The sequence below is a fragment of the Phaseolus vulgaris genome, chromosome 1 (assembly GCF_051622355.1).
Source record: "Phaseolus vulgaris cultivar YP4 chromosome 1, ASM5162235v1, whole genome shotgun sequence".
In the NCBI taxonomy this organism is placed as follows: domain Eukaryota; kingdom Viridiplantae; phylum Streptophyta; class Magnoliopsida; order Fabales; family Fabaceae; genus Phaseolus; species Phaseolus vulgaris.
The window spans coordinates 43,015,635-43,030,237 of record NC_143498.1 but is presented as its reverse complement, the minus strand read 5'-3'; the positions used below and the strand labels follow the sequence as shown (position 1 = coordinate 43,030,237).

Sequence of the window (14,603 nt, the reverse complement as noted above, 5' to 3'; positions counted from 1 at the left end):
GAACTGACGGCTTCGTGTGAAACAGCGAGATAGACTATAATGGGCTCTCGGGCGTCCGGTTTCTGGATGACCGGCGGGGAAGATAGAAAAGTTTTCAATTGGAGGAAAATTTCCTCGCATTCGGCTGACCACTCAAAGCGGGATGCTCTTTTCAATAATCGGACGATGGGTCTCGTTCGTTCTGCAAGTTTAGGAACAAATCTGGATAGAGCGGTGAGTCGGCCGATGAGTCTCTGAATTTCCTGAATGGAGTTGGGACTTCTCATTTCGGAAATAGCTTTACATTTCTCAGGGTTAGCTTCTATGCCTCTATGAGTCAGCATAAAACCTAAGAACTTTCCCCCGTCGACGCCAAACGCACACTTGTCAGGATTGAGTCGCATCTGGTGTTGGCGGAGGGCCTGAAAAACTTCTTTTAGGTCGGCAATATGTTGCTTGCATGAGTCGAACTTGACAACAATGTCATCGACATAGACTTCAACATTCCTGCCGATCATGTCGTGGAATACATGGTCCATTAGTCTTTGATAAGTGGCCCCGACATTTTTGAGTCCGAAGGGCATAACTTCATAGTAGAAATTATCGAAATCAGTCATGAAGGCTGTCTTCTTTCGGTCGGCCGGGTGCATTTGGATTTGATTATAACCTGAGTAGGCATCAAGGAAGCTGAAGATGTGATGTCCGGCCGCCCCATCAATGAGACGATCAATGGTAGGCAGAGGGTAAGAGTCTTTTGGGCATGCCTTATTGAGGTCCGTGTAGTCAACGCACATTCGCCATTTTCCGTTTGCTTTCTTTACCATAACCACGTTGGCTAGCCATGTGGTGTAATGGGCTTTCCGAATGAATCCAGCTTGTAACAGTTTATCGGCTTCGTCGCGTGCGGCTTGGCGTCGTTCCTCGCCTAGATGTCTTTTCTTTTGAGCTATTGGCCTAGCCTCTTTATACAGTGATAATCGGTGAGTGATGACTTGTGGATCTACACCAGGCATGTCAGCGACCGTCCATGCGAACAGATCGGCATTTTTGACAAGTGTCGTGCCGATGGCAATTTGGTCGTCCGGCTTCAGTGAAGTGCCGATATGTGTAGCGTGGCGATCATCGCGAAGTGGGAACGGATGCAAGTCTTCTCCTGCTTCCATACGGGGATCGTCCATACGAGGGTCGAGATCAACAAGGGCTATCATTTGTCGACAGGACATGTGCTGTCCGGAATGTCGGGTCGGGGATCGTCCTCTTTTTTGCGGGGGTCGGTCGTCCAGATTGGTCGTGTAGAGCCGTCGAGTTGGCTCACTTTTCAAACTTGCGACATAACATTCTCTAGCGGTTTTTTGATCGACATGGATTGTCGCAATGTCGTTATTTGCCGAAGGGAATTTCATGGCTAAGTGTGGGGTGGAAACAATGGCTTTCAATCTGTTGATGGACGGACGACCGAGCAGGATGTTGTAGGAAGTTTGGGCGTTCACCAGAAGATATCGTACGTTTATTGTTTTGTGGAGACCGTCTTCCTCACCAAAGGTTGTATATAAGTCTATATACCCCTTAGTGTCGACCCGTTCACCTGAGAACCCTACTATTTGTTCGTTATAGGGTTGAATATCTGATTCTGGGATGCGCATTTTCTTGAAGATTTCCCAGTATAATATGTCGACCGAGCTACCTTGGTCGATCAAAGTCTTGGCAATTACGAACTTGTCAATTTCCACGGTGATTACCATAGGGTCGTCCTGGGCTGGATCTGTGGCTGTGAAGTCGTCGTCAGTGAAAGTGATTGGAGGTATGTGTGGACGCCTCCTCGTGGTAGCATGAGTGGACTGGATGTCCCGGAGATGTTTCTTTCGGGCGGAATTTGAGCACCCGCCACCGGCAAAGCCCCCGGCTATGTAATTTACTTCGTGGTTCGGTTCGCCCAAGGTAACGGGTCCAACAATCATGTTGATGACTTCGCGGATTCGTTGGCGAGGGCGGGCGTTTCGGTCGGGACTTGTGCTGCAGGCACGTGTATGCCGAACGGGGCTTTCACTGCGTTTCCGCGAAGTCTGGCTATGGTCCGTTCGGCGTTTGTAATCTTACGGTATGACCGGTCCACACCACGGGATGGGCGGTCGGTACTCCATGGTGGGGATCCTGAATTCCTTGTCCTCGTGACGAACTGCTGCAAATGGCCAGCATGGATGAGCTCTTCGATTTTGTCCTTCAACGCCTGACATCCTTCGGTCGTGTGGCCGAAGTTTCGATGGTATTGACAATGCTTAGCGGTATCTGCATTCGGTGGCGTTTGATATTGCTTCAATATCGGGATTAAGTCTGTTTGTAGTGCTTCATCTAGGGCTCGTCCCCTCGGCACAGTTAAGGGGGTGTAACTGTTAAACCTGGGGATTCGGCCTCCTCTGTTCCGGTCGGACCTTGGAATGGTTCGGACGGTTCGTTCGGTCTCGACTTCTCTTTCTTTGCTCGGGGTTTGGTCTTTGAGGACTCCGGATCCGACGGTTTTGAACCGTTGGTGGTAATCAATGTGTTCCTCGAGTTGCATGAATTTGGTTGCTCGAGTTCGAAGGTCTTCCATGTCTTGAGGCGGCTTCTTGATGAGACTTTCAGTAAAACGGCTCGGCCGGATGGTGCAGAAATGCGACTAATTTATATTTAAAACTGTGGCTATATAGCTGTCTTTGTTCTACACATAGTTTTAAATCGAAGATATAAGAAGGCGGGTAAATAGTCGCATTCGTAAATGCCATTTATAAATGCAGCTATGGTAAATAGTCGCATTCGTATATGCTTCTGAATGATTTTTATAGGGATGAGTAATGCGTTTATGAATGCGGCTATTACCATAGCCGCATTTATAAATCTTGGGTTGGATTTTATAAATGCGGTTTTGGTAAATAGCCGCTGTTGTAAATCGTTGTTTTTTTAGTGCATTTTGTGTAGTGCTAATTCTCATATAAATTAACCTGTTCAATTATAACCCAACCAGACAAACACATAAATTCGGATAATCAAATTTTATATATTCATAAAATTGTATTACAAACACTAATAATATATATATATATATATATATATATATATATATCTAATTCCTACACTACACTATTGATCATAAGTTATCCTAGAGTTATAAAATTTTAGAAAATATTTGGACCAAGAATGTCTCACATATGCTATGACTTCCGAAGACATTGGTTGCTCATCCGTGAAGAACTGCATTACAAAATACGGTTGACATAAATTAGTTTTAAGATATACATATATGTTAAAGAATTATAAAGATAATTTTCCATCATGTTACCTCATGCCAATCACTTTTAAGGCCTAGTTTTACAACGGTAACCATCCATTGCATAATGTAATAACCACACTCATAGCTTCCTGATTTTTTATTACACTATAATTCAATAAAAATTAAAAGTTAATATTCATAAACAATGAAAAGAGAAATAAAAATATTTACAAACCTTTAGTTTTATCCACCTTTTAGGATGTTATATCCACGCCATGAGCTGATTAATACAAAAAATCGCGTAAGTAAATGCTTAATTAGTAACATGCAGAAGTTTATAGTGTACTTAGCTATAAGAGTTGGGGATATCTTCTTGTGTAGGGAACATAACCACACAACAGTCTTATCAACCATTGATAAGACAAGTAACTGCCAATGAACCCTATATCATCCATGAAAAGAGTTAGTAAATATTTAAAATATGAAATAGTAATAATTGACGACATCTAATTAAACTTACTCATTAATATAAGGGTATAAATCAATTTGGTTAGAATTATAGGGCTAAATCAAGAGGGGGGTGAATTGTTTTTGAAAGATTTTCGCAAGTATTGAAGGTAAAGTGAAAGGCTATGAAGAATTAATCAATGAAATATCTGTCCAGCCAAATATAAAACTGTTTTTAAGCTTAATGCAGAAAATCAACTTGTTTTTTTTACGAAACAATCGATTGTTTTTATCAACACTTTATAAAAACAAAGCTAAAGTAGTTTAAAGAGTGTAAGGATAAAGAGATTAACACATAATGTTTATACTGGTTCACTCAACACCTGAGCTACATCCAGTCCTCAGAAACCACTGAGAATACACTATGTAATCAACCCTAGATTACAAGCTACACACACCAAGAGTGATGATCTTGAACCCCTCATGAACACACAACACTTCTTGGCAACACCAGTACAGAAATACAATTATCAAGGAAGAAGGGAATAAAATACACCTGATACAATCACATATTGGATTGAAAGAATACATAACAGTCCTATTCCACTCTTAGCAAAAAATCCAAAGCCTTAAGCAATCTTGGAAAAATTGATTTTGAAAGTGTTAATTTGAATACATAACAAGCAGGAGCGTATAACCACTTATTTATACTCCAATCAGTCATTAAAAACGTTTAGAGCAAAAGCCAAATCAATTTTAAAACAAACAAAACTGATTGAAATAGTTAAACTGGATTCTGTTAAGGATTTTCAAAAACATTCGGTTGATTTTTCGAAACAACCGACTAAATTGGTTTGACAACAAAGTCAACCAAAGTCAAATAATTTAAAAACCCTTCAAACAAGCTGAGAGAAAAACAACCGATTAAAACGAGAAATCAACAAGTTGTTTTTCTACTCAGTGATAGAGACACCATTCAAAAACCTACAAGTTATTAGTTAAAGCATAATCAATGCTAATTTAACATAAAGTAAATTGAAATATAGGTAAAGATACTTACATCATTAAAAATTGAATTATATTTATATTGAGCTTTTGATCCCCAACCATAAATTCTAACAAATCTTACATGTATATGTACAGTGTCAGCTCAATGTTTATTTAAAAAAATGTATCATCCCATGGAACTTCTAGAGGGTCTCGATCAATCTATTTAGCAACTACAACTAAGGAAGCTATAGGATCGTCAATCAGAACCTCATGCTTCCTTTTTGGACTTGGTTTTCGACAAGGTTTCTACAAAATAAAGAACATTTGTTTTAAATGAAATGTAATATATAAATATAAAATAATATAATGAAATTAAATTATTACCGGAGGTTCTGGCATAATTCGAATGAGGTGTCTGGGCCAGGCTACGAATGTATGATATGCATCGATCACAGTTGTTACCTCATATGAAGGTAGTGAAATACGAGCATCAGGTACTCGTACTTTTTCAACTGTTACCTTCGCCACATAAGGGGAGAGAGAAACGTTATATAAGGTGTTGGCCTCTTCATAGACTTTTGCTATGGCCACCACCTGAGGAAGCAAGTCGCCCTCACATTGCCTCGTCTAGCCAATGATATCCTCCCCTGATGTTGTAGGAGTCGCACAACTCCCCTTTGTGCTCTTGGGAGCGGCATTAACAAGCACATCAACCGGCGGCTCAGCACAAATTTGTTGCGATAGTAACTGCTGTTGCAACTCTAGCCGCATCCTTTCAGCCTCCTTTCTAATCTTTTCCATTAATTCTTGACGTAGCTTAGTCTTCATTTCAGCTTTGGTCTCTTGGGGGGAGGAGGATGAGTGTCGTGGTGCAACTCCAAAATAATGTTTAATTCCAACCTCTTGTCCAGTTGCACGAACATGACCATAGTGCTCAGGTCATCCAATTGCTACAACCAAGATATCGTGACGACCTTCAAGAACAAAATTACCTTGGGAACTCAAGGAATCCTGCAAGAGACCAAAATCTTATCAGTTTTTAATATAATTAATGCTTTAAAATAAATTAAAAAAGGCTAAAAATAACTTTCAATTTTTTCTATGATAACCCCTGATTGTTTAGAACTTGGTGCACCCGACTTTTTAATTCGGGCCTTCTTCCATTTTACATGGTGCAAAGGTGGTGATGGAGAAGTAGTGACCCCTATATCAATCTCAGACCCAATCCCCTATCTGGATTGCACCTTTTCCTCCATTAGTGATTGCTCAAGCTTTCGATACCCCGAACGAGACAGTACGTGCGGAGTAACATTCTTTAAAGCTATCTGTTGAGCTTTCTTTCGATGATCCTGTCATAAATGAAATAAACAAAGTGAATTGACTAATATTAACTTATTAATGCTATATAAAAAAAATAGTTAAGTAACTTTACTTACCTTCCAAGCTTCATTTTCATGGCTTTGAACAAAAAAAAGTCATGTCTCTTCATCAATATGTTTGTACTTTAAAACAGGGTTTTCGCCTTTAAGCTTGCCAAAAATATATATCATCGTCAGTCTTGACTTAAACTGATGAAATTTAAGTATGATATTGGATATAATATTTAATCGAAGTGGTTCTGATGAGAATCAACTAAATGTGGCTTTTTATAATGAAGAACAAGATCATTCGCCTTTACATTTAAAGTTTTTCTTGTTAATCTTTGCAAAAGATAAAGCCCAAGCCCAAGCCCAAGCCCAAGAAGGCCAAAGCCCAAAAGCCCAAAGTTCATCCCATGAAGGGCAAGGTCAAGTATTAAATAAATATTATGTAGAAAGGTGCTTAGAGGGAAACATTAGAAACCTCTATTGTTAAAGCATCTTTTAGTCTTTAGTTAGGAGTCTTAGGGGGGGGTGTGTTAGTAGATAGGTGTAGGAGTAAATAAGGAGGTGCCAAAGTGAGAGAAGGGATCACACCTTCCTCATGTCTTGGTTTAGGCGCCACTTGCATTTGAATTTAGGGGGGAATTTTGAATTGTTTTAGCTTGCATTTTCAGCACCTTAGGCTATAAATAGAGGTGCTCTCTTTGTAAAATTCAGATTGGAATTAATCTAAGAAAACTCTACTCAAATTTTGAGTGAACTTTGGAGAGCTTTGAGCCTTCTTCTCTAGTCTTATCTTGATGGATCAATGGAATCCTCAAGTGGCGGCATCACTCTTATCTAGGAGCATTCCACACTTATAGTGGCGAGATCATCCAACATCCTTCCATCTTCATGAGCACTCTCTTCTCCTTCCTTTCTTCTCTTTCAATTGTTCATGTTGTCTTGTGTTCTTGAGTTTTTTTTTGGTTCGGTTTTTCTGTTTTTCCAACACCTATGTTCTGTTCTTGCCTTTTAATTTCAATTCTGTTCGGTTCCTTTTAGTTTCTCTTCTTTTTTGGTTCAATTTGACTAAAATTGGTTCATCCAAATGAGTTTGGGATTTGGTACTAGTTTTTGGTGAGTTCTTGTCTTAGAACAAATGATCCAACTCTAAGAAAAGTGCCTCTATAATGTCCAACTCAAGGTGATTCCTAAGAAGGTCAAGAACCTTTCTCTACATGGCTAGTGGAATCACATCAGGTTCCACATTAGGAATTTTAAAATTTTCCTACAAAATAACAAGCAAATTAAAATTAATCAATGAATATTAAAAAGCATTATATGATAACAATAATAATGTAAACCTTACCAGAATATCCTCCAGAGCATGTTCTGATCGACCTTTGACACGTCATCCCGTGAATTAATCAAAATGGAGAGCCTCTCACGAGAAACAACTCCAAGATAGCTATTAAACGAATCTGCATTAGGACCAAGAGCCACTCTAATGTTGACGTCAATGTCAACACGTGTTGTCTCACCAACAACACGTTTCAATGAGAGACACTTCAATCTAGTAGGTCCTTTGCTGCCTCGTCTGGATCAAAGTCTGATTGGAGTTTGATCGTCATCCATATCTTTGGTAATAAAATTACTAACAAACATTAGTTAATCTGCATCGAAAGAAAATCATATAAAACAAATCCGGATGGAAAGTTACCATGTGGTGGAAAGTCATTGATGGAGCAAAATAAGATGGTATGCAGCTTGAAAGTTTCATTAGCAAATCCGTCAAATACTTGAACACTCTGATCCCACATTCATTTCAAATCTTCAATTAGGGGACTTAGATAAACATCTATGTTATTCCTTGGTTGTTTTGGACCGGATATCATCATAGACAACATCATGTATTTTCGCTTCATGCACAATCCAGGAGGTAAGTTTGTAAATAACTAGTAAAACAGACCATGAACTTTGATTTGTACACACATTACCAAACGGATTCATTCTGTCTATAGCTAAACCAAGTTGGATATTTCTTGATTCTTTACCAAACTCTGGAAAATCATCATTAAATTTTTTCCATTGAATAGAATCAGCTGGATGTCGCTACATGCCATCACATTTCCTTTCATCTGCATGCCATCTAAGATTCTTAGCATCGTTTGGGTTTGAAAACAAACGCTTCATCCTTGGAATGATAGGAAGATACCACATAACCTTCATAAGGGGTCCATGCTTTTCTATCTCTTCATTAGTATCATCATCTTTTTATTTCAACTTATAACGTGATAACCCACACCTCGAACACTTTTTTAACAATTCAAACTCTTTCCTGTATAATATACAATCATTAGGACATGCATGTATCTTTTTATACTCCATACCCATTGGACAAAGAATTTTTTTGGCCTCATAATTACGATTAGGTAGAGTATTTCCCTCTGGAATAATATCCTTCAACAACTGAAGCAATTCTGTGAAGCTTTTATCAGTCTATCCATTTATTGCCTTCAAATTCATCAATCTTAACACCACCGACAATTGTGTGAAGTTATAGTTGATCCAGGATAAAATGGAGTCTCTGCATTGCTTGACATACTTCCATATCCATGTGCTTCTGCAAAAGACTTAGCTCCCACATCATGAATCATGTCCTCCAATAGATCATCATCTACATCATCATGTACTGCATCATCCATGGTTGACCCCACATATTCTTGAGTTACGGAAAAACGTGGTAAATTTAATAATTCACCATGCCATGTCCAAGTTGTATAAGATCGCAGAAACCCGTCACCTAGAAGGTGCTCCCTGATTATCTTAACACCAAGTATCCTTCCATTCAAACCGTTAACACACAGACACCTGATCTTTGCTCCATCCTGACCACTATTATTCGCGTTACGTTGCGCAAATTATAAATTCTCCTACTCCTCTTTTGTACTCATCGCTTATGCGAACAAAATTAATCCAATTTCAATCCATTATATTTTGTTATAGTCATTTAGGTGTTTTCAAATAAATTTTCCATCTCACGCGATTGCCGAGGGTCGAACACCCTTGGACTCAATACCAGCACGTATCATTTATCGAGGGTCGAACACCCTCAGACTCAATACCAACACAATAATTATATTCTAAACTAACAACTAACATAATATAAAATAATAATAAACACAAATTATAATAAATACTAAATAATATAAATTTAAAAAAATAAAAATTATAATAAATAAAAAATAAACAAATTCATAACATTAAAAAAAATTCAAAAAAATTTAAAACACCACCAACCTTGTGGGTGAGGGCAACGTTGGTGAAGAGTGGAACGGGACCACCAGCAACAACGAGGGCAGCGGACGCGGTAGCAGCGACGAAGAAAAGAAAAGCACACTGAAGAATAGAGAAGGCAATGAAACAATACTACTTCGACTTACGCAAAAAAAGAGAGTAAGAGAAACGAAGCTCGTAAAAGAAGAGACGAAGAAGAAACAAACTTGAACAAACATACAATGCCACAGCAATGAAGCAACAATGAACACGAAGAGAAAGAAGAGGAACAAGTGAGCAGGAACAACAAACGTGAAGAGAAAGAAAAGGAAGAAAATATGAAAACGTAAGTGGCGCGCTTCAGAGTTAGGGTAAAATTTTATTTAAGAATGCGACTATTTGTAATATTCGTATTCTTAAATCAAATGCTTTGATTTAAAAGTGCGGTTATAGGTAAAGCTGCATTCATAAATCAAGCGCTTTGATTTAGGAATGCGTCTATATGTAGTAGCCGCATTCTTAAATCAAAGTGCTTGATTTATGAATGCGGCTACTACAAATAGTCGCATTCATAAATGAACTTAATTACAAAAATTTCATCGTATTTTGAAAGACTGCGTCTAACGATATAGCCGGAACAAGAGAAAGAAGAGAAAGAAGAGGAACAAGTGAGCAGGAACAACAAACGTGAAGAGAAAGAAAAGGAAGAACATATGAAAACGTAAGTGGTGCGCTTCAGAGTTAGGGTAAAATTTTATTTAAGAATGCGACTATTTGTAATATTCGTATTCTTAAATCAAATGCTTTGATTTAAAAGTGCGGTTATAGGTAAAACTGCATTCATAAATCAAGCGCTTTGATTTAGGAATGCGGCTATATGTAGTAGCCGCATTCTTAAATCAAAGTGCTTGATTTACGAATGCGGCTACTACAAATAGTCGCATTCATAAATGAACTTAATTACAAAAATTTCATCGTATTTTGAAAGACTGCGTCTAACGATAAAAACGCATTAAAAAAATAGTAATTGTTTTTACATTTTGCACTAGTGTATTAATCAAGAAAGGAAGAGATATCTGTGGTTTCATATTTTTTGAAAGGTATATAGCATTCATCTTGATTCAATAAAATTATCAATCAATCTAGGAAATGAAATATATTTTTTATTATTCTTTTCAATATTTTTTTTTTATCAGCAATGAATAAATAAAATTAAAGGGATACTTCAGGGGTATCCCAACCCATATACAGTGACCAGAAGTGGACTTCGTATAAGAAACTCTCCTTTATGATTGAATCATAACAACCTTAAAGTGAGAGAACCATACCCAAAAAATAACCAACAGGTTGCCTCATAGCATCATTCAGCTTTACCAAAACACCTAGAACCGAGGCCACCTACATTCACCACGCCACACGCACACATGGAGATCGCCGTTTCATCGACCGGCGATCATGTTGATCTTTGCATAACTTCGACGACAACCGTCTACACATGCATAGAGATCGCTGTTTCATCGACCGGTGATCATGTTGACCTTGTCTAACTTCGGCGACCACCGACTACACATATATGGAGAACGCCGCTTCATCGATCGGCGATCATGTTGACAACGCTGCTTCATCAACCGGCAATCCTGTTGACCAACTTCGACGACCACCGACTACACACGCATGGAAATCGCCGTTTCATCGACCGGAGATCATGTTGACCTTTGCATAACTTCGACGACCGACTACACATGCATGGAGTCGCTGTTTCATCGACTGGCGATCATGTTGACCTTGTCTAACTTCGGCGACCACCGACTACACATATATGGAGAACGCCGCTTCATCGATCGGCGATCATGTTGACAACGCCGCTTCATCAATCGGCGATCATGTTGACCAACTTCGACGACCACCGACTATGCATGCATGGAGATCGCCGTTTCATCGACCGACGATCAAGTTGACCTTGTCTAACTCCACACATATGGAGAACGCCGCTTCATCGATCGGCGATCATGTTGACATAGAGAACGCCGCTTCATCAACCGGCGATCATGTTGACCTTTGGATACCTTCGACGACCACCGACTACGCACACATTGAGTGTATCTGATATAAGAAGGCCATATACTCTCATACTTCACAACCCGTTTAGGGTCTTTGGATCTGCAGTGGCGTCCAAGCACGCGTGCCAAACAGCTAGGCATTAGACCCTCTAACACCATCCCACCTCACGCCTAGAATGATTCACTAACCCTGCAGGTTGTAGTAAAACCACAACTGCAGCATATTGCTTGAGATCCTATGCCAAGGTATTCTCTCCCTGCATCCAACATTTCACCTCCTCTGTCAATGTGATCCCAAACCCTCATTCCTTCGAATGAAAGCCTGCTCCAACACTGCATTCAGCCAGCTCTTCCCCTTCCCCTGATACCTTCGCTGATGTCCTCTGCCTTACTCATTTGCAGCTGGTGATGCACACCAGAGGATTCATCATCCATTCAGCAAAAGAGTAATTGAAATGTTGTGCCTTATTTTTCAGCCATAACCACGATTTGAGTTGGGCATTGTGAAACACTTCTTTCGCATCAGCTACTCCTTGATTGAACACCACTAGGTTTCTACTCATTATTCTTTTCAATAAGGATTATTTCTTTTATTTTTTATTTTTACATTATAGTAAATATATGTATAAATTATTTAAAATTAAATGAAATGTACGAATAATGAGTTATTTTGATCATTTTGTTCGTTAATTTCCACAGATAATATTAAAGTACAAATAATGATTACATTTCATTAAAATTATTGCTTACGCATATATGACATATGAGTTTTTATTTTATTGTTTATGTTATTTTCTTTTAACATGGTTATGGAGATAAATAATACATGATACATGCTCTATGGAAAAAACAGGACAAAAAAGGCAAGAGGCAAGGAAAAACAAATAATATAAAAAGAAATTTCTCTCTTAAGCCTTTTCCTTCCAAAAATTTGGTCTTATAAGCAACCAAAACTGACTATTTTTAGAAAAATCAAACACTGGAGGTTACCAACTCTCACTTGTTATAAATTGTTGTCTATTCTCCTATAATAGAATTAGTGTACGTAACAACCAATTATACAATTACATAATCGAAAAAACAATTGAGGATTGTTTCAACTTGCAACTGGATCGAGCTAGCAAATAAAGAAATCTTGGAGGTCTTGGATTAACTATTAATCAATTCAATTTTAAATTCAACCACCTTGGAGTAATTTATTAATAAAATAACCACGTTCTATTTATTTTGCACATACCTATATAATTGACGAGGTTGTTCCAAACGTAAAATATTTGGCACATCTACTCTTTCATGAATAAAACAGTTCTCTACTGAGTAGCATCAGTCTACGTACACACTAATTAGACAACTATTGAATTTCAGAAATAGACGATTGTCTCGATCTGCAGTGCAATAAGTAGTAGGTAAGAACGTTTAGGTACTGCAATAACAACTAATCAATTCAATTTTAAATTCAATCTCCTTTGACTAACACTTGTATGCATCCAATAATAACTAGTTATTTATTTAGCATATTGCTCTACCTAAGGTTTACACCAACCAAACTAGGCACCTCATTTGTTATAAATAGTCCTCTCTACTCATCTTGTAGAATCACCATACTAATATCATTAGACAATTATTATCTTTCAACTCTCATGGCTATGGCTAAGTTTCAAACGTGCTTATCCATTTTCTTTGTTACTTTTCTTTTCACTTCGCTGGTTTCTGCCACATTCTACCAAAATATCTCTCCTGATCAGCTACGTTCTCGTGAGAAACTCACACACCTTCGCTTCTACTTTCATGAACTTATTACAAACGAGAAACCCTCTCTCATCATAATCGACCCTCCTAAGGTTATGTCCAACTCTCCCCTTCCATTTGGGTCCATGGTGGTGATCGAGGACCCATTGACGATTGGACCTGATGTTGAGTCGAAACGGATAGGAAAAGCTCAAGGATTTTACCTATCTGCAACCCAAAGGGCTGGTTTGGATTTGGAGATAGTAATGGGGATGACCTTGACATTCTTTGAAGGAGAGTTCAATGGTAGCACTTTGTGTGTGTTAGGGAGGAATGAGATCATTAATCCAGTGAGGGAGATGCCAATTATTGGTGGCACAGGTGCTTTCCGCTTCGCTCGTGGCTTTGTTCTAGCTCGCAGTGTCAAGGTTGATTACCACAAAGGTGATGCCACTGTGGAATACAATATCTACGTTTACCATTATCCCTCTACCACCTCTTCTTCTCATCACCATTTTAATGAGGGACTCCACTTCATGAGTGATCCTATTCTTAACAAAATATAACTTTTTAATATCCAATGGTCTATATCCTTTCTCACTTCTACTTTAATTGCTAAACTTTAGTTGTGTGTTTCAATTGGTTTATAAACTTGCAAAATTTGTATTAAAAGTTAGAAGTGTCTAACTTATTTGATACAATATTTTTGTAAGTTTTATACACATATATTAAGTTCGGGTGGGGGAACAAATCCAAAGACTAAGTTCCTAGTTTACTCCTTTTAAAACTATGCAACTATGAATCAGGTATAGTTAATAAATCTGATAGTACAGAAAAGTTAAGCTTTTGTTGTAGTACAAGATGTTGTTGGAGCTAAATAATGTGGCACTCATATAATTTCTCTTCGGAATGTTTACTGTTGGTTATGTCAATTATGTAATAAATAAGAGATAATGAAGTTGAGAAATCCACCACAATGATGTACTTCTTTATTGTCTTTTTATTTATATTTTTTTATGGTCTTTATGAATATTGTGAGAATTTTATGAATATGATGGGTTATTGTAAGATTCATTTGCTTCACAAGCACAAATAAACTTTTTTATCAATTGAATTTTTGAAAAAATTATACTTTAAATATAATTTAATTTTATAAAATTACTTATTCAATAAATTGATCCTACTTCCAACAATATAGGACTTTAACACACATCATTTATGTCGAAACTATCGATTCATATGGTGAGACTGGATATTTATAAGTGATCCAATAATAAATGACACAATAGATCCAATAAACTATCACTATAATTTTTTTTTGATCAGCAATGAATAAATAAAATTAAAGGGGATACTTCAGGGGTATCTCAACCCATATACAGTAACCAGAAGTGGACTTCCTATATCCACAAGCGAAACTCACCTTTATGGTTGGAGCAAAACAACCTTAAAGTGAGAAAACCCTACCAAAAAATAACCAACATCGGCGACCACCGATTACACATATAGTGGACGCCGCTTCATCGATCGGCG

General features: G+C 37.9%; 1 protein-coding gene across 1 annotated transcript; it reads left to right on the top strand.

Moving 5' to 3' along the window:
* The first annotated feature begins 12,882 nt into the window (after window positions 1-12,882).
* Window positions 12,883-14,047, top strand: LOC137814165 (pterocarpan synthase 1). Its single transcript, XM_068616756.2, has one exon. The coding sequence runs from the start codon at window positions 12,983-12,985 to the stop codon at window positions 13,634-13,636; it is 654 nt and encodes a 217-aa protein (XP_068472857.1). The 5' UTR covers window positions 12,883-12,982; the 3' UTR covers window positions 13,637-14,047.
* The last annotated feature ends 556 nt before the right edge of the window (window positions 14,048-14,603 follow it).